Consider the following 21,564-nt stretch of genomic DNA (forward strand, 5'->3'; position numbering starts at 1 on the left):
TGGCCAGCAAAGATGAGTCAACTTTAAATCCACTGCTGAAAGAGTGTGCCTAAAGAGGCACAATGAGGACAGACATCTTTCAGAACAGCTCCTCCCGTCTACTGAAACATCTCCATGAAATGTCTCTGGTTTTCCTCCAAGCCCAACTCAGCCGACATTTATGGCTCAACAGCGCCCCCTTTAGAAGAGCTCCCTTCATTCTGAGAGGGCTCCAAAAGAAGAGTGAGAACATTTCAACTTTTCACATTTTATTAATTTTTCATTTACAATCTGTGATAGAAAACAAAAGTCAATCGGAGGGAGACGGCTCTAGAGCTTTACAGTTTCATTTACAAAAGGAATAGTAACAGTTAAGGCACAACTTTACCCGCGGGAATGTCCCACAGCCTAAAGTTCATCATCGTCTGTGAAGATGCGTGATTCCACTTATGTGAGTTTTGTTACTTTATTATTTTTTTTTCTGGTGACACATCACAAATAAATCCTACAGAGACTAGAAGAGCTCCACGCCAAGAGAGTTCTACATCCTGAACACGCCGAACCGGGTCTTCTGTGGCGGCGCATTGAGTGCGGCGCAGAGGCTCAGTCCCAAAACCATCCGGGTATCAGCGGGATCAATGATCCCATCATCCCACAGTCTGTAAAAATAACAAAGTGCTTCACATTATTAGATGGCACATTACACTTCACTCATCGGACGCTTCTTCAAGTGCTTGTGCGGGTCTACAATCAATTACTTTAATAGAGTGTCAAGACTTTGTGTTCCTCTCTTGGTTACTCCCTCGCTCGTCCCACAGCTTTAATACACTCGCAGTGGTTTATCGCTCCGGGGCCTCATTTCACTGATGCGTCGGATCATTCGCTATATAGAGAATTGCATAACTTCAGTGTCGCAACATGCAGGCGAGTACGAGCACGAAATGAAGCTACGTAGGTGTATTGTGTCTTCAAACAATAGCCCAGGCCCCAGGTAGCAAAGAGAAGCATCACGCAGAGTACTTTATAACGACTGGACAGACTGGAGAAGGTTAAAGGTCAAACTGCTTTTATTTTAGACCTGAAGCGGTTTCCCATCACCGAAAATCAATACCTTTCAGGGTTATTAGTTCTTGTTTCTAGATTTTTAATTAATTACATATAACGATCCTTCTCTGGCGGCAGCACAGTGGTGTAGTGGTAAGCACCCCCCCCCAAAAAAAAAAAAAAAACCTTGGAAAAAAAAAAGCTAATTACAGTTCATACACGTTTGTAGGCAGCTCAATTCTGGTCAATCTGCACAGTATTTTCCTGAAACTTGATTACCATATTTTTCAGACTAAACGTCACTTTTTGGTGACTTATATTAAAAAGTGACTTAGATGCCAAAAAATAGCAGTACATACCAACTCGGACCACCAGATGTCACTGTACGACGACAGAATACGGTTTATCTAAAAAAAAAGCTCAATTCCTACTGTAATAGAAAAATGAAAAGAGGAACTGTTGCTGTGTTGAGGAAAACAGACGGCTAATCGTGGATGAACACAGCTGAAGGAACAAATTCACAGCTGCTTCTCAAATGATCGAGGATTATTAGGAGCGGATACATCAGAGGATTAAAAACTATAAATGTGACTTTTACACCAACGTAAACTACAAATGCTTTTTCCTCTCCATGTTTTGACGGATGCGATTTATAGTGTGGAAAACTAATTCAGATCTTTGTTCGTTAGGATGAAATGCTCACCATGGTGGTGTAGTGGTTCACCCCTGAGCCTCACAGTGAGAATGTACCCGGTTTGCATGTTCTCCCTGTACCAGGTACTCTGGTTTCTTGGTGCAGTTAACTTTGGGAAGGGAGCTATGTCCAAACAGGGCTTCATGAATGAGGAGCAAAGGGCCAGAGAGCACGTTAAGAGCAAACCTCACGAGTTTACCCTCCACTACCAAGCCGACTGCAAAGATCTGCTGGAGAATACTTGGTCCAAAGAAACCTGAACTACGGTGTGAAGGCAGTCATGACGATTACCACAGTGTCCTGGGGAGAAGACAGTCTCAAGCAATGTGGCTGTACTTACAAGATTGTCACTTCCTCCTCCTCTCCTGCAACTTCCTCATTTTCCACAAATGAAGTTTAATCTCTACTGTCAGCGTCCTGACACAGTGAAGCAGAACCAGCTTTTGTGTTTATAGAAAATGGCACAAGATTACAGTCCAAGAGCTTTAAAAGTGTTTTTATCGTGGATCGAGGCGACTACAGGTTCAGCTTGAGTTTTTAGAGGGACTTAATGGGGTTCTGTAACTCTTCTATCTTCAAAACAAACCATTCTTCACCATGTGATTATCTGACACACATCGCAGCATCACTCTTCATGTATGAGGAGATTCTCACATCATTGAAAAGCAATGCCGAAAGAAATTCTGCAAAAGCTTTCGACGTAAACAATGAATTTAAAAAGACATGCCGGTGGCCGGTTTGTAGTTTACCTCTCACTGACGTCGACATCACTCAAACGATTTCCTGCATGAGTAGAGCCTGCACTGCTCTGATCCAAACGCCTCACACTGAGCCGCGGCGCCACAGCCTTTTATTTTATTACACCCCTCTCCAAGACATATTACAAGTGTCACCACCAAATCTTACCGAGCACTCGAGTAGTACGGATTGCCTTCCTCTTCGAACCGACGCACGATTGGCTCCTTCATGGCGGCCTCTTGCTCTGCTGTGAACTGCAAATAAATTGTGGGAACGAAATTAGGAAAAAAGGACTCTGGTGAAAAGGAGTTTTAAAGGTTGCCTGAAATATTGGAGGTGGAGTGAAATGTGAGGCGGCGCGCACACATTTCATCCGTCATGAAGGCCACTTTCCTCAACATAAAAACTATTAGAAAAATATGAAAAGGGGCAGGTCATTTGAAAATACTAAAAACTAATGAAAAACTGTAAAGCTTGTCTCGTCTGTCATTGGAATGAATGGGATGAACCACTATAAATACCAGGAACACTTCAATGCAATTAAACAGTGAGACAAAATCTAGCCTCCAAAACGAAAACTCTTCATTGTTTTCAACACAAACTGAACATCACAAACCTTCGTGGCGTTTGGAGCGATTGCAGGGCCGCTGTGTCAGAGAATCAGCTGGAAGGTTCAATTAACAATGTAGACGGAGTACTTCATCAGACAGTGAAAGGACACCGTGTTCCACTTCTCATCCCATGTCAATTTTCTATTCATCTCTCAGACGGTCCGGTGGATGGTGGTCCCAACCACAATGCAACACTCCCTCAATACTACCTATTGAGCAAAATCTCTGAATGGGATAAAAAAAAATCTCACTAAATGTCTCCAAAAGCTTCCATGCTGCATGGTACTAGAGTTATTTGATGAAAGGTCATGTGTTCTGTAACTGTCATTAAAGCAATAAGAGAAAAGCAAAAGTGGCTATACAGTATATGGTCACTTTCTCGATGGAGGGTTGAAGTGAGAAACTGGTAGTGTCAGTAAATTCTGAAATTAACAGTCCGGTATTTTACTTCTGTCCTCAAGCACACAAAGTGTGTTACATAGAACGATGCACGGCGTGTGCTCACAGATAAACCTGTTAGACACATAATCCATTAAAATGCAAGAGCCCCTGGCTTTCAAAGAGAATTGGGGGTGGCACTCTGATTGGTTTATGTCACGCCTAGTTTACATTCATAGCACGTGATCACGTTCATGGTGAAGTTCATTAGTCTGGACAAAAGCAGAAAAAAAACAAAAAAAATAACCTGAAACTATTTTTGTTTCGGCATCCAATTTTTGGCCAAAAGAAATGAAAGAAAAAACAACAACACAGCACCATGATTGAAACGATGTTCAGCACGCGGACTAAAGCACTGGTGGGATTCCCGTGGTGCCATTTATCACAAAAATACTTTCTGGCTTTAAGACAGATACAGTTTGTGATTTTGGATGGCCGTAGAAAAACAGATGAGGAAATATTGCCCTATTCTTTGGGTCAAGTCTAAAAACTTTGCACTCAGGCTACACACTTCATCAATTCTTTATGGCGACAGACCAAACCTTGATCCATCCACTTGTGTTGTCAGGTCTCCACTCGTTATTGTTCAATATTTGATGCAGTGATGAAGATTGAAATAGTAGTCAAATTAAATCTTTTTTCACCCTCACTTGTTGTTATGAATGAAATTATCTCCATTCACGCTCAGTCAAATCAATCAATACAATCTACCTGCTTTTTCTTTTTGGTCTTTTAAGTCATGGTGTGGTTGTTTTTGTTCTCATTTTAAACTCTGTTGATGCCTTCCCCTTCAACACGAGACGATACAGCTCAAGCAGATATCCTCGTAAATAAACTTCTGACTACTTCTTGATGGCAGTAGCGGCTTACACGAGGAGGCAAGTCGTTTGAGGATTCACCTCCTGATTCACTGAGCCGACGTGCAATCTGCACATATCAAAGTTCATGTAATCCGTGTGACACAGTGGAGAATTGAATTAACTTCTATATCACTTTCATGCTTATGGGAAGAAAAGGAGCTAAATAATGTCAGACACACTGCTACCAAGTTAAACTAAATCTACACGCATAAAAACAACTCCAGATATGTGTCATATATCAAGTTATCATCTGCTGCATGAGCAAAACTGAATTTGAACATGTCTTAACCACACCCGCACTATGCCCCAAAGAAAAAATAAAGTCCTATGTGCATTTTAACCATGAACATTGTCGAGACTGGTTGCAACTACATTCTACTACGAACCCTAAGAAACGTTAACCAAATGGCTCAGGATTAACAATGAACCGTCCTAAACATGTCTGTCATTAGAGAACCGATGTGAAGTGTCATTCTGAAGCTATAAAGTCACTGCGAATAAACCAGTAACAGCGTACCTGACACAGTTTAATTACAGACATTTTTTTGGCTGCGCCACTCAGGATAAGTAATCATGATACACACTTAACACTGATATAATTTCATGCTGCTGTGTCAACCCATCACTGAAAGAAAACTGTCGTTCATAACGTTTATGCTTTTGGCAGCAAATCCTCTAAAGCTAATTCCAGCCCTCTCAGTGAAGCGCAGATGGGATGATTAATGTGAATAATTACCTCCTTTCCCTCGCGTGCCCTCTGATCCTTGGTGATGGTGGCCAGGACGGTGGCTGCCTGCTCACCGCCCATTACAGATATTCGGGAATTTGGCCACATGTACAGGAAGCGGGGGCTGCGAGACGAGAAGCCGAGTCAGATTGATTGTGTGTGCTGAACCACAATAGACACAATTAAAAGACAAAGGAAACAGACAGGCACAGAGCACGAGAGCATGCTCCGAGGATACAAGCAGCAGTAATATAAGCAGTGTGAAATTATCAAAGAAACCAAGAAATATTGATCACAATTATCTTTGTCTTCTCAAAACGCACATTAAAAAATAAAAAAGGATTATGATCCAGGTGTAAGGCAAAGAAATGAGGAATAAATTACCAGCAAAATGAAATGTGTTACAGGTGCTATGCTTGAAAGCTGTATATAGAAATTCACTGTGTCTGTCGATGCGAAAGTCTCTACTCTGCATACATCACCAAATATTTCCCTCTGCCTACGGATGCCAGGAGCTAATAATATCTTTAATATGAAACTGGCGAGTAAATTCAGTATTCAGCCAAAGATTACTACTTGGTGAGAGACACAACATGAGCCACGAGAAGTCGTTAGACGAGTCGATTACAAGTTTCAGTCCTGATGCATCTCAGTTGTCTTTCATGCATTCGCAATCAATTTGAAATTGATTTATTTGAGCCGTTTTCTACAGATTGTTCTTAAAGTGCCTTTACTGACATTCAGCAAGAGATAGAGGTTATCTCTTTCCACCATGAAAATAGTAAACCAGTGGCAGGTAACGCCCTCAGAATCAGCATAATTCTTTGAAATATGTATTTTCAAATTATCCATTTCAAGTGTGATATTGTCACAGAAAGCGTGGCGGTTTGTGCTCATGCGCCACTCAAATGTCCTCTGCAAACATTCATATCAGTTGACGACATGAAAAACCCCACAAAGTAGCAAAGTGGTGAAAAACGGTTAAAATAGATATGTGTCTTATAATTATGCTTTCAGCATTGAAACCATTCATTTCTTGTTATACTGCTACAAAAGCTCCCTTCCACTTGCATGTAAATAATCCAAGGTCATCTGATTCACATTATATGACGCGCTCTCTCATAAAGGCCGAAGCAGAATATTTTGAACATTTACATTATCCACAGATTCAGCTAATGAGCTTAATACTTGAATAACAGTTCATGGCTGATCTATTCACACGTGTTATTACTGCTGAAGTGCTTTGATTCATACTGGCCACTTATCCCTGGAGCAAAGAAACTCTTTCTACCTGTAGGCCCTGCCGCACATGCCGTAGTTTCCTGCGCCGTAGGAGCCGCCAATAATGACAGTAAATTTCGGTACGTTGGCGCAGGCGACAGCAGTAACCATCTTGGCGCCGTCCTTGGCAATTCCTCCCGCTTCGTACTCTCTGCCCACCATGAAGCCTGAAATGAAGACGGAGAGAAAGACAACAATAAAAACTGGGCTGCCTGTGCAAGCCTGCGTATCTCCTGGGAGACGGTTAGGCTGTGATAAAAATAAATATGGAAAAGTGAGGCAGTGTGGAGGCACGTTTGAACAACATGTTGTAAGATCGGATTATGATGGAAACTGTGATGTCGCACTTTTTCTGTTGGCATATTTTTACTGGTTTGCTAATTTGCAAATAAATGAATAATAGAACACAACAGAAATGAAAAAAAACAAACAAAAAAAAAACTACACTAAATTAAATTTAAAAGTTAATAATCTACAAAAATCAAAGGCATTCCCACCAACCTGTTATGTTTTGGAGAAAAATAAGTGGAATGTTTCGTTGGCAGCATAATTGGATGAAATGTGTCCCCTGAAAGGAAATTCAAACACTGAGTAAAAACATATTTTCATGAGTGCGGTACAAGTGCCCGGAGGTAAAAACACAGACATGCATTATCAGTACCTTACAATAAAATGACTGAATGGTGATGCTTTATTTTTTTTGGGGGGGGGGGGGCGTCTCCAGAAATAAACAAGAATATAAACATTCAAATGAACTGCCAAAGGAAAAATGGGAGAGAATATATATGAAAATATATTCAAAGCACACAAGTGTACATACTGAACCGCTTGAGGTGGTGTCTGGGCAATATCCCTCCGAAATTACAATGTCTGGGTTGCATGGAGAGTTTTTATGCTGTCTCAAGAAGCTGTAAACTGCTTCACTTCAGGCAAAATCTCCCTACTGATCAGTTTGTTTGATATCTGGTGATGCGGGGGGGGGAAAAAACTGAATGAAAGCTGCCTGACAACCAAGCAAGTGTCCTTTCCTGATCCATCATATTCATCTCCATGTAAGGCAAGACAAGCCGGGGTGGAAATGAGTCACTTTCGAGAGAGCGAGTGAGGGGTCAGCCGGCTCCACACTGGCTTTTGATGTGCGAGATTTCAGTGAACATGAAGGAGCTGAATGGCTTTAAAAAAAAAAAAAAAAAAAGTCCCATAACAACACACAGCTGCCAGGAGCTATTGAACAGGCAAACAAGCACCAAAGACGCACTGTACTGTGTGGAGAGAGCTCATTTCCATTTACTTTGTAAAGCTGAATTACTCAGGTGTTTTCTTTATTTTGGCAGGTTCTCTGCGGGCTGTCTTTCAGCCAAGCAGCTTGCCTCGCATTGCGACGCGTAAACACAAGTTGGAGACAATGTGAAAGACGGTTGCCTATTAGAAATTGTCACTTGGTGAAAAATGATCCATCAGTTTGCGCCTGAATGTGCGCACGACAACAGAAATGTAACGTTTTCTTTGTTACCTTGACGTTTCGCTCGCTTGCACCCGAGGAAAAGATTTTAACAGTTTACCAGTTAACATAATAGAAGCCTGCGCCTGTCTCAAATGATGACAGCGTATCTCAAAGAAGCATCTCGAAACACAGGTGCCGTATTGATTTTCCCTGAATAAGCTCCCCGAGCATGTCTGTTCCACATCTGTGTCTGTCCCTTTTGACAGTAATTACACTGATGAGATAGCCAACGCTCACACAGTCATGTTGAGACCCTACAAAAGAAAAAGGGAATCAAGCCTTATTTTTTCCCTCCTCAGGTCAAGCTTGTAATCTAATTCAGAGCGTGTTTGGAAAAACTTATTAGTCTTTAATCACAAATTCAGCTCCTCATCTTCTCTAAGCCTGTGTAAAGTTCAGCTCTGTGCACGGCGAATTGGCTCGCAAATTAAGTGAATTATATTGAATGAGAATGATCAGCGTCACTGTCCATGGTTTCTAAATGCTGTGTTATTACAATACCATCCATCAGGGTGATCATGAGATGACACAGACAAGAGCAATTTGAGCGCTTGTTGTATGACAGAAAGTCTGCACTTTGGCGGCGGTTAAGGCGAGATACAAAGCCCGAAACTCCCCCAAGATTCAGATATTGGTATTCAGCGTTGGAAGCGGTGAATTTCGGTTGAGAACACCATCTGAACTGCTTCTCTGCTGCGTTTAAAGTCCTTGACATTTTCAGAAGAACAAAACTAGTGCAGTACTCCCTCTTGAAACTTCAGCACAATCATGAGGCTCAGCTTTTCTCAGTGTGCATAGAATTCCTTTTTAGGGGAGCAGGGAGGGTTTAAAGAGCGGGAAAAATACCCCACCCCCACCCCCACCGACGTGATTCTTTTCCAGGCTTTTTTTTGTCAGATTTCTTAATACTGGCCAGATTGCTAGATGCTGGAGTTGAATTAAAGGGTGATATAATAATGATTTAACCTTCTTCTGATTTCTTTCTGTCATGATATCTGATTTAAAAAAAAAAAAAAAAGTTAATTCTTGCTGCATGAAGTCCGTGAAATCGACACACTTTGGAAAGTGCTGCTTTACAAAACCCCGTTTTACAATCTAATGTGTTTTTGTTAAGAGTATTTACCTTTTTGGCAGACTCTGAAAACAAGACGCCGTTGTTGCCAATAATTCCCACAGGGTAGCCAAAGATTCTTGAAAATCCTGCACATGTAATCAAATGTTCAGGTTACAATTGCTTAAAAAAAAAAAAAAACGATTCGCAAGCAGTAGAAGGTATTTTCACAGACCTGTGACAAGTGTGTCGCCATAGAATTCTTTGAATTCATGAAATTTACTTCCATCTACGATTCTGGCAATGACCTGCGAGCCGAAGAAAATAGAGAGGTTAGAACAGCTTGCAGTACAATGGCTGAAAGCAGGGCTGGTGACAGAAAACTGAAGAGACTTGTGTGACAACTTCTTTACTTGAGTGATTTTATTTAAGCGATCTAATTGCACTCTGAGCTGAAAAGTCTATTCCATTTGAAAAGCCACTAAAAGGAGAAGCAGTCAGTTGGTCTTGCAACATAAATGGACTGCCAATACTGTTCTACACAACAAACAATTTGTTATCTCTGGAGTTTGCTGTGATTTTCGCTCTTGGGTTCATATCAAAACTCAAACGCACAGGCTTTGCACTAAATGAGAACATGCGACGAATCCCTGCCAGAGAGACCAAAGGTGAAGTGATTGATGGCAGCAGCACATTATTGACTCAGCCACTGACTGAGCATTGAATGAGCTTTGTTTGAAGGGCATTGTGTGCCTGTAAAATATCCAATGAGTAGCGCTAAGGAGTCACTTTAAAGTGAGCTTCATCTATTGTCATTTAACAGTAAACTAGAAACCCACACGTTTGAATCATATATAAAAAGGCATGTATATAGTTCCGTATAGTTGTCTCATAACAAATAACAAACAAATACCTCTCTGACGTCGAAAGAGCGCTTCAAGTTGTCTCCGACTATCCCGTAGAGTTCATCTGCAGGGTACAGAGGCTCCTCACAAGGTTCGAGGGAAACCTGACAAACAAACTCAAAGTCAAATGAAACTGTGGACCAGGAAGCTTGAACGTAATTGGCAGTTTACTGGGACTGCACTAACCTGAACGTCTTTCTTGTAGTTGAGGTTTCGTACGGCCTTTCTTGCCAAATGCAGGGCATGGTCGTCGTCTAAGGCGTAGTGATCAGTCACCCCGGATTTTCTGTACATTTTACACCAAAACAACTACTGTGGTCATATTACCATGTCCATCGGCATTTTAAAATCAGCTGTTGTGCTCATGAGAGCAATGTGTTGTATCTACTTGCTTAGAAATGACAGGAAAGAGCAGACAAGCAACAACTTTTGAAATGAAAACCTGTTTGTTAAATCTCACACTAACCAGGTTGAGAGTTTTTTTATTTTTATAAACTGATTGCCATATCTCTGATTTAGAGATCAGATTATCCTGTTTACACCATCAGTGAATAAAGACATCAGATTGATGTTTATACACACTAAGAATATTGTTCACTGCATCAATATAATGTGTTCATACTTGCAGTGTAGATCAGCACCTCCAAGATCTTCTGCAGAAACTTCTTCCCCAGTGGCGGCTTTGACCTGGACAAAAGGAACATCGACTGGAGTAACAGTTGGTAAAACATCACATCTGCAATTTATTCCTTCAGCTGTGTGAAGTTCACTAAATATGTCCCGATTTCAAAGTAGTCAGGTAAGTACAAATTAAACCTACTTCACTGTCTAAAATTACACAGGAAGTACACGTTCATCAAACTGTCAATTAATTTAATTTGCGAACATTCGGCTCACCAGTGGAGGTCCTCCTAGAAAAATGGTTCCTTGCTTCTTGACAATGATGCTTTCATCCGCCATGGCTGGTACATACGCTCCTCCAGCAGTGCATGATCCCATCACAACAGCAATCTGAAGCATGAGGAAAAAGAGTCAGACAGGCGCATTATTTAAGGTTTCCCTGAGGCCTAATCAAAGACATAAAAAAAAAAAAAAGCAAAGTTTTGAGTAATAATTTGTGTCTGGCATAACTTATTTCCTCATAAAATTTAAATGATCAATTCTAAAATTAAAGTGTTATCTACAACTTCTCTGCCATTGAATTATTCAGCTACTATTCTTCACTTGAAAAGTTTAAACAGTGGGAAAATAAAAAGGTTTTTAACACCACAAAGAGGATTCTCAGTGAGAGCACACTGCAGTTCTCAAGGGGTGCTGTTGGACCTTGCGTGGCTATAAAACTAGCCGTTGCTTCACATCTTCAACTTGAATTTCAGGACAGCAAAAACAGACTTTCCACAATGAATAGAACAAGTGGGAAACAGTCCTCCAGTGCCAAACAATGAGCACAATACATTCAGCACAGTGAAGGTCAAAAAAGTTACAGGAACATTTTTACAAAAGTAATTTGAAAGGTGCCCCTGGTTAGAGATAACCTTCAACACACTAAAGGTCTGAGGCAAATATGACGGAACAACCAACACTGATCTGAACCGAGGGAGATTTTGGGAAAGAAGATCAGAGAACAGCTACACACAAGGAGTCATTTAATACTTGAATGGGTTCTTTGTTTTATGTGACTGCATAACTCCAATAACAGCCGTGAAACCCACTCAATCCCTGGAGGTGTGTGGACAATGACGCATCAGACAGTTTTCATTGTGACAGATCAAATCAAAGACTGGAATGATAAGTGTACATAAATACTCTGTCGTATGTATTATAGTTCAGAAGTTGCGCGTTCATATCAAAACATGGTTAAAGTCCTGAACATTGAGCTCAAAAATATGTTGAAGAGAAAGTTCAGACTGCTGCTTTTACCAGGTTTGCTGGAGCAGATTTCAGTTAATCACATGCAGCTTATATCGATTGATGGTAATTTGGCCCCAGACTCATTGTACTGCAGGCTTCCCGGAAGTTGGCCAGTCAGGGGGAAGCAGGATTTCAGTGAGACAGAAGGTGAAACAGCTCTATTCAGTCTCTTTTCAACCTTCCCCAGGTGGCGGGGTTCACAAAGTGATGAAATAAGGGATCATCAGATCAGCTGCAGGTTCAGACAGGCGGCTGCAGTAGCGCAGTCGCTTTACTAGACTGTAGTGGCGAGGAGAGATCTGAGCCGTGAGGCAAAGCTCACGGTTTACTGGTTGATCTGCAACCACACATTACCTCTCGTCACGGATGGGTCATGACTGAAATAATGAGATTGCGGATACAAGCGGCTAAAATCAAGTCTCGCTGCATGGCTGGCCTCACTTTTTGTGACAGCTTGAGGAGTTCAGCCATCTGGGGGAGCCTCAAAGTCAAGCAGCTACTCCTCCACATTGAGATCTGCCAGTTGAGGTGGTTCGGGCATCTGATTAAGATACCCTCATGGTTGCCTTCCGCTACCAGACACGGTAAACTGGAATGAGGCCCTCAGCTTGGCCGAAGACCTGCTGGAGAGATTATGTCTCTCAGTTGGGCCGTGAGTGGCTTAGGGTCTTCCTAAAGCCCTGGAGGAAGTTAAAGGAAACGTGGATGTCTGGGCTTCTTTGCTTTACATGGCTACTGCAATCCCCCTCATATGGATTAAACAGGAAAGATGACTGGATGGAAATTCTAAAAACAATGATGATCCACTACAATATTAGCAACAAAGTGAAATTAAAGTGAAATTGTGAGAAAAGAAACCTCGCCATTAACAGAAAAAGAGATTTAAGCGACTTGAATATGCACTTCATGTTAGAATGAATGGATGTTTGGTTTGGGGGAATATACAGAGCTGTGCATTGAAGACTGATCTACTGAAAACACTAACGCACTGAACCTGCACCACAAGATGGATTTCAGTTACCTTCAGACAAAAAACAAAAATCAATGGCCTTTACTACTGCAGTTTATTTCACTTTACCACCTTTGCTTTCATGTTGATTTAACGAACTCCTCCACAATTCGGTTAAAAAAAACAAAAAACAACAACAACAAAAAAAAAACACAATTACAACAAAATGTACTATCATGGTAACAACAACAAGCTGTGGCATGAGACAATAAGGTAAAATGGTCAAATCAGAATGGGGGGCAAGCCATTTTTACGTCACGCCGTCGTCGTCCAACCGTGCTGCTCCTGATTGTGGAACAGGGTCAACCTGCAGTACAATGTTATCAATCAGACACAAACGTCACCTGTGACATTCCCTCTGAAGACAGCCTGGCTTGGTTGAAGAAAATGCGTCCAAAGTGTTCTCTGTCCGGAAAGACGTCAGCCTGTCTGGGTAGATTAGCTCCCCCAGAGTCCACTGCAGGAGAGCAAAACATCAGCTCATCATGAAAACTGACTAAATGTTTTTATTGAAACTTTATTAATGGAATCAAAATCTCAACTTTGGCTTTACTACAGTCTCAGAGACTCCCCTAACTGCAGGCTTTGACCTTTAGATAAAGGCCCTTTGGGATATTCCGGGCTACATACTGATCAGGATATCAGATTACGGTACAATCTCTTACCTGAGTTACTGAATTTAGCAAATGACTAAAAAAGCAAATGTCAAAGGGCAGTAACCACATTGTAACAACAAGAATACATTTATCTCCCTGTGAGGACATTTGCCATGTTTTCCACACATTTTAAAGACGAACGCTCCTTGTTTGGAATTGAAAAAAGTCCTCACCGAGGTAAATGCATGGCAAGTTGTTCTGCTGGGCTATCTCTTGTGCACGGAGGTGCTTCTTCACGGTGATTGGGTAGTACGTGCCCCCTTTGACGGTTGCATCATTTGCAACGACGACACACTCCACGCTGCGAGACAAAAACAGAAGCTCACATGTTAAACATGGAGAATTTAACAGTCTGCTGCTTCATGACATTAAACATGCGTAACAAGAACTGCCCTTGTCTTCATACCTGTTGAGGACATTTATTGAGGCCAAGAAAGTGGTAAATGTAAGATATGATAATAGCAATTACCCTGAAACCCGTCCTATTCCAGTGATTATACCGCCTGCTGGGACTTCCTCTTTTCCATACAACTCGTACCCGGCGAACTGGGAAAATTCCAAAAAGGGGCTCCTGCAAGAAAATACAATGGAAAATACAATACAACCAAGTTCAAAAGTAGATAGAACTCTGATAGAACGCTGTGCTATCTATCTAGAGTTCTAATTGATCACAGTATCAGAGACAGCAACGGTCTTCAAACAAACAAATAGGACATTTGCGATGACCTGAAGAGACTTCAAATCTGTCCAAATGGAAAGATAAAGCAGATGAAAATACCCGGGATCCAGCAGTCTGTCTATACGCTCTCTCGGCAGGAGTTTCCCACGAGAAATATGAAGTTTTCTTGCTTTCTCTCCCCCGCCTGAATTGATGAAAAGCAGAAAGACGGTAAACATCTCAGAGTGTGAACATGTGCCAAAGTGTCCATCCTAACCTGACGGTAATTAAAAAGCTCTGAAGTAAAACAAAACTATTTCATCATGCACACTGCCTGAACTCTGGAACTGACTGATAGGATTAAACCACAAAAGGGATGAATTTATCTTGTGCACTGTGTCATCTGTCGTACGGTCACACCTACCCAATGCAATCCTCTCTGCTCGGCTTCTCAGCTCATCAACAAGAGCCTTCATCCGCTCATAATTCTCCTGAAAAACAACAAGAGCATAGCCACATTTGTTCTCTTTGTCGCGTTAAATGATTTGCGGTGGGCACGTTTTCTGACATACAGTCACTACGCAAAGAAAGTAGCAGCGGCGTCGTGGCTGAGCCACTGAAGTTATAGACTGTGATGTCGAGAAATGATCCCTGAGCAGAACGAGATTATGGTAACTGTTCGTAACACTGCGCACTAATTGTGAACTGTGAATGACAGAGTCACAAACACGATTAACGATTCAATCAAAACACCACTCAGCCTCGACACTGATCTCCCACACCGAGAATCCTTCCAAACAGCTCTCAGCTTGCAGCTCACATCCAATTGCCTGAGTGGGCCAGCATCGTAAATAAGGCAGGTTTTGATTATGGGGCTAATTAAATTGTGAAAATCATCTCCTAAACTTCTTGCAGAAGGGAAGTTTACAAGTCTCCGAGGACCCTGTCATCAAAGTACGTTTGTCAACAGGAAATTAAAAAGGGACACAATAACACTGGATTCGATTACACAAAGACTTTCTGAATGACGGCGGGACATGGTGTGTTACTATCTGATGTTTACATGAGCTGACAGATGTAGCAGGAGCAGCTGTGTGAAGTGTTTGGAAAGTGGTGTGTGGAGAATTTGAGACACTGCAACAAACCCATCGCATGCTGTACAGGAGGACACACCAGGAGAGATTAACCATGTAAACAACATCAATTGTTTTAAGTTCATTTACAAATACCTAACAGGTTGGACATAAATTTTTTTTTTTTAATAATACAGTTCCAAAAAGAAGGATCACTGAAACACAAAGTGCTGTGAAAGAGACATGTTTTATTATGAGGGCTAAATTATCAAATCAAATCAAATCAAATTATGTTGTTGTTGGTCACAACAGCTTTACACATGGATTCTATCACAGCAACATTAATCAACTACAAATACATACAACTAGACGTTAAATATATAGTGTATATTGATTACTTTTTAGTAATTCAGGACAACTGAGCAGCATCTAATATTAAAACATATTAAAAGATATTCCGTGAGAAATATTTCTATTTATTAAGATTTCTATTTGCCTTAATAAAAAGTGAAATGTTCTTAGTTCAGTCCGTTCTTTAAAGAAATGTCCTTTCTGTTTAAATATCCAACTTCAAAGTCACAAACTTGATAAGAACAGAAAGACTAAACATGAAAGTCTTAATAGAAATACTTTGAAAGAGGCATTCTTGAAACAGAAATATATCAAAGTAGCGACCAGTTTCCACTTCTGATGGGTTTCTGGAGAGGCTACATTTTTTATGGAGCAATTTCACTCTTTCAAGTTTTGAACAAGCTAAAAAATATATGATTTTAATAGATAATTGGGAATCACTTAAGGAAAAATGACAATATATTGGTACGACTGAACTTTGGGAGGTTTAAATTTCTTTAGGCAAGAAAATTACCCTGTGGCGCCATCTGGTGACCGTTTGCAGAATTGCCAATATTGGCAACAATATTATTACTGCCAAACTGTTGCCACAATAGAAATAATAGTAACAAACCTGTTTTGTATTGCTAAAATGTTTGACATTTTAAGTTGTGCTCCTGAAGAGCCACTGATCTATTTGGTTACATGGAAAAAGGATTTCACTTATATAGCGCTTTTTAACTGCTTGAGCAGCACTAAAGTGCTTTACATGATTAGTGACATTCACCCATTCACACGCCAATGGAGGCAGTCACCATGCAAGGCGCCGTATCCATTCATTGAGACAGACAGAGATGTGAATTGAACTTGCAACCTTTTGATTGGGAGATGACCGCTCTGTTAACCGGGCCACAGCCGCCCCAATGTCACAATGGTTTAATGTCACAACGGTCCAACACAACTGATTCAAACAATCAATGTTAGGAAACACACCAGACAGAAAGACCACAGCAACATAGACGATACAGAGAAGATTAATCCAAAAGATAATATGAAACAATCGTATCAAGATGGGTGTTCTCAATCCCAAGAGGGAAACGCCTCCGTTCATGAGACAGCAAAGGTCAGGCATTGGTTTGATAAGTATTATAGTGATGATAATTACATGTTATAGCCTTAGGAGTGAAAGATCATAAACTCTTGGAGCCCTAAAATATTACAACATATTAGAAAATCTGTTTCACCGCCATGAAAAGATCAGATGGGGACATATTTCAGCCTGCTAAAGTTCATCTATAATGTTGAATTACAGAGAAAAGTTGTACCAAACTGTTCTGGAGACAGATAATGTGACATACAAGGAGATATTTCAGATTTATCCTAAAAGTAGAACCTCTCTACACTTTAATAATTATTTAAAGCCCACGTTCGACTCAACAAGACAAAACTAACTATAATTAAAATTTTTGCAGCCTCTTACTAACATTGCAAAATTACAGATAGTACATTAATTAGATCTACTGTGATACACCTCCAACTGCACATAAGCATATTATTGTAAACAGCAGTAGACAAATGAAGAGTACGCACAATACCATAACTAAGTAGTGTTTTAGCTTAAGTGGATTTTTTTCCTGGATGTAATTTCACTCATAAACAAGTACATCTTAAACCATGTTAAATCATTTGATCTGCTATTTCATAGCCAATGTTTTTTTTGTTTTTTGTTCAACAAACAAATTACTGCTTTATTACCATAGTAATATTTCCACACACTTTGTTTGCATGAGAAATGTGATTTGAAACGACACACTGAAAGGAGCTGAAGAAAGTCAAACGCCTGATTTTGACAAAACAAAAGAGCTTAATGCCATCAGAGCTCCAAGATTATTCCAACATTGCTTGTCTGCTGAAATAAAACACACGTGGTCTCTGTTGAATCACAGCTCATAGTATGTCTCTTCAAGGACGCATTTGTGATTGTGCAATGGACATTTTGGTGTTTTGATGTTATTCACTCCATTTTCTTGATCTGCATTGTATTGTTTTATGGCACTTTTATTCTATTTCTCTGATTTTATTTTAAAGCCTTCTTGTGACGGTGTTCAGAAAAGTGCCAATTGTATTCATAAGCTATTATCATTCTATGGATTGTGTACTTTATTTGAATACTTTTTAACGAGAGAGAGCGAGAGAGAGAACTCTACTGTGTTGTTAGACATCATGAGCATGATTGTTACCTCTGTTTCCAGAAGTTACAGGTGTTGTCATGTTTTGATTTTAATCAAGGCTCCACTCTTGTGCATTACACCTGGGGTAAATGTTCCCACCCCCCTGCTCGCAGCAGCTCGCATTATGGCGCTAACAGCTCAGCTCGTCGTCGTTTTGACCTCTGCAAACTGCGCCTCGCAAACAAAACGCAGCACAGCCGTCATGCGAGTTATTTTTGTTCACACCTCAACGACCCACCGGAGGACGATTTGACGTTGCGTGCTGTGCTAGCGCAGGTTAGCATCAGGCTGACGTACCTGGTACTCGGAGGAGTGTTTGTCGGGCGCACTGCCGAGTCGAGCGACTTGGTCGCTGTGGTACGTTCTGGTACAAGCCCGGGGGACACTCCTGCACCGCAGCAGCCACGGTCTGATGGAGTGGAGAAGCATATTGACGCTCCCAGCAAAGGAAAACAATGTCAAAGTTACAAGCGCTCGTTCGGTTTCTTCTTCTACTTCTTTTCAGGGTCAGTGGTGTGCGGCAGATTGACTGTGAAGGCGCAGGGCGCCACCTGCCGTGTGGGAGTGGGAAGATATACGACGTAGTTCTATTCATAGACAAATAAATGAATTATTGAATAAACGAAGGAATGAATAATACATTACTATTTTACAAATGAAGGCTGCAACCGCAAATTAACAGGTACTTAACTATCCCTTTCCAATGTGAAATAGATATGTATATAATGACACTTCATTGTTTAAACCAGGGTTGTCAAACTCATTTTACTTCATGGGCAACATACAGCACAATTTGATCTCAAGCAGACTGAACCAGTAAATATCAGTGAATAGAATAGAATAGAATAGAATAGAATATTAATCCCAGAGGGAGATTCTTTTATGCTTAACTCAAAATATGATCTGTAACTATCTCAAACTTTAAATCTATGTCTTTGTTTTAGTGCAACTATATATTACTATATCGTTTGGAAGTTCACATTTATTGAACTATCATTTTACAACAAACCTGAAATTTGAATAAAAGAACTGCAATTTCAACATCATAATGCCTCTATTCAGTCAGTTCAACATTTACACATGAGCATTCCAACTTATAGACCACGGTGAATTTTTATTCAATTTATTTGACCTTTATTTAACCAGACAAAACAGAGTAAGAACAGGTGTACGCTATTTTCATCTTCAAATACATAAAACATTTGGTGACATGTACCTGGAACTCAAAAAATATTGTAGACTAGTTTATATTATGATCAGAATAAAATGAATGTCAAAATCTAGAAATCATCACATATACACACACCCACTGAGCAAGCAATGTCCAAAGACTTCCAAGATACGGCCGTCCTTCCATGCTGTAATCTGGACGTCTATTTGACAGCCAGAACTAGTTGACAAATGACACATAAAAATTGTGGACATCTAAGACACACAGATTTAGAAAAAAGAGACAGGTCACAAGCTATCTGTTGAGTCCAACTGCCTGTATGCTTAGTGATTTGTCATTAAAAGAATGAAGGAAGTAGATCATGACAGGCAAGAGGAGACAGCTTGTGAAGTTTAATGCACAATGTCTAAGTTATGACCATTTTTTGGTTCAGTCACAAGGCATTGGACCTTTTAAGCCTCCACGTTGAATACAACTATGTACATGAGTAAATGTCTTATCAGCACTGTCAATCGTCATCATTATTGTCTCATTGGTGCAGTGCTCAGTGCTCTTACCTAACAGAGAGACGGTTGAGGTTTAAAAATCCAAGTGGAGGTGTTTGTGGAGCTTGCTTGTGTGAAACATGCATGTGATGGTAACTGGTAACGCTAATTTGTCCCTACGTCTGTGTGTGTCCTGTGCAAGACTGATGACCTCATTATGTATTTTCAATGATGTCCAGACAAGATGTAAATACAACGTCCAAGAAATACATCTAAAAAAACTTTCATTCTGATGAAAGATGACGTCCCTTTGACGTGTTTCGCACCACTTTTTCCTCAGTGGGCACATTTCTACGTAGTAATCCCGATCACCTGAACTGACTCCACACATAATTCAAACTAAAGTGGAAAGAGGATGTGTTGTGTGCCCCTGGTGAGCAAATGAATATATTGCAGTTAATGTCATAATTTCTCACATCTGGCCAATTTCACCTTGCGGGCTGGTTCTGGAGCGCAGGCCGTACATTTGACTCCCGTCGTCTAAACCAGTGGTTCACATCTGGCCTGTCTCTGCGACTCACCATCACTTCTTAATGACAAGTGGGACATTTTTCATCTATTCAAATCAATATCTGCTCTTCTTTGTTACTTTTTTCTTTTTGTAAGATGTAGAAAATGTAATCATTTATTTATTTAAATATCTATACAGACTTTTTTTTTTTTGGCTGATTCAGCAACATTGGAATGAAATTTGTTCGAAGAGTTATGAAGCCCCACCCCCCCTTTGTTTGTTTTTTTTAACATAGCAATGCACTGCAATCTGCAGAATATGGATGTCAGTGTTTTCTAAATCAAAATCAGGCACAAAATTAATGAATCCAGTGAAATGTATTGATCATTTTCAACTGACATATTGCTTTTCTAACCTTCATCATTTCCATGCTGGGGGCCCTCTACAAGTTTGAGACTGTAGATTTCAAAATCTCACCCTGGCCTACATGTGATAAGGGGAAAAAAGAACCAGTTGTATATAAATTTCCCAAAATGTCTCTTATCTATATGAACCAGGGTTTTTCATTTAGCCCTGCAGGCATGGGGATATTTTTAGGTGGAGATGAAAAAAGTAAAATAGCCTGTGGAGCTTGATATGTTTAAGTTGGGTGCATTTGATGCTGGAGAAAAGATACCAAGCAGAACATCACCATCAGAGCTGCGCTCTGTGGAGGTCAAGAGCAGCAGGCCTCATCTGCATGGGCAGGTGGTCCAAGTGTCACTGAGAGTATGGGGTCATATCTTTATTATCTGAACAGAAAGTAAGTATATTAGATTATATTACAAAGAAATCTCATCTTATCAACGTGATGCAAAATTGAATTGAGTATAGGGAAACTCTGATGAGCCAGTTATTGATGAAGATGCTATTTTTGTGTTTTATTCCTTTTATCATTATGTTTGGCTCACTTGCATCAAGAAAACACTGAAAATTACTGTGAGTCATAAAATGTATTTTTCACCAAACACTGAATTAGTCTAATAAGTCATATTTAGAGTTCTTTTTTTTTGCAAATACTACATTGTAGTTTCTTTTAGAAATGTGGAAATATTTAGGATTTTTCCGTTGAATTCCAAATGTGATTGTATAATTGGATGTGATAGTTTATCTTGATACTTGCTTTCAAATTTTGAAGTATAAAAACATAATTTAAGGATACCTGAGCATTAACTATTAGTTAGTGCCTTGTAAAGGGTTAAAAGGTTACGGTTAGGGTTTTGAACGGGGACTATAAGTCTTTGGGTAAAGTTATTAAATTATCCTTTGAATTGATATTAGCTCATCTCAATTTGTGTGATTGTATATTTCCTTCACCTCGGTTCATTCTTACTGGTCACAATGTTATGTGTGGAATTTTAAATTAAAGATGAAAGCCAGCCAGCCACAAAAAAAAGGTCTTTATTCCTTCCGCGAGATGAACGTGGTTAACATTTCTCTCAGTTACATTTCAGTCTGACTCATCATTATTTGAGTTTCACAATATGATATTTTGGCAGGGTTATTTTTAAGAATAATACTGCATTCAATATATTATCTTTTTGGACTTTCAGAACATTGACAGCTGTATTAATATTTCAGTGTGTGAGCAGAAAAGTGTTATTCCATGATATGCCTCTGTAACGCTAAATGAGAAAGGGAAAAGGCCTTGTCTTGTA

General features: G+C 40.1%; 1 protein-coding gene across 1 annotated transcript; it reads right to left on the bottom strand.

Annotated features, from left to right (window-relative positions):
* Positions 1-234: 234 nt before the first annotated feature.
* On the bottom strand, positions 235-18,219 carry mccc2 (methylcrotonyl-CoA carboxylase subunit 2). The gene is made up of 17 exons (XM_080466468.1): positions 17,998-18,219; positions 14,491-14,557; positions 14,187-14,271; positions 13,878-13,979; positions 13,582-13,709; positions 13,097-13,209; positions 10,730-10,843; positions 10,455-10,519; positions 10,019-10,118; positions 9,841-9,936; positions 9,163-9,235; positions 9,000-9,076; positions 6,874-6,940; positions 6,383-6,539; positions 5,101-5,215; positions 2,624-2,709; positions 235-638 (listed from the first exon to the last, which is right to left on the bottom strand). Exons 1-17 carry the CDS (start codon positions 18,127-18,129, stop codon positions 521-523), a joined length of 1,695 nt encoding a protein of 564 aa, XP_080322594.1. The 5' UTR covers positions 18,130-18,219; the 3' UTR covers positions 235-520.
* Between the last annotated feature and the right edge of the window lie 3,345 nt (positions 18,220-21,564).

Source organism: Lipophrys pholis, assembly GCF_963383615.2.
Source record: "Lipophrys pholis genome assembly, chromosome: 7".
Lineage (NCBI taxonomy): Eukaryota > Metazoa > Chordata > Actinopteri > Blenniiformes > Blenniidae > Lipophrys > Lipophrys pholis.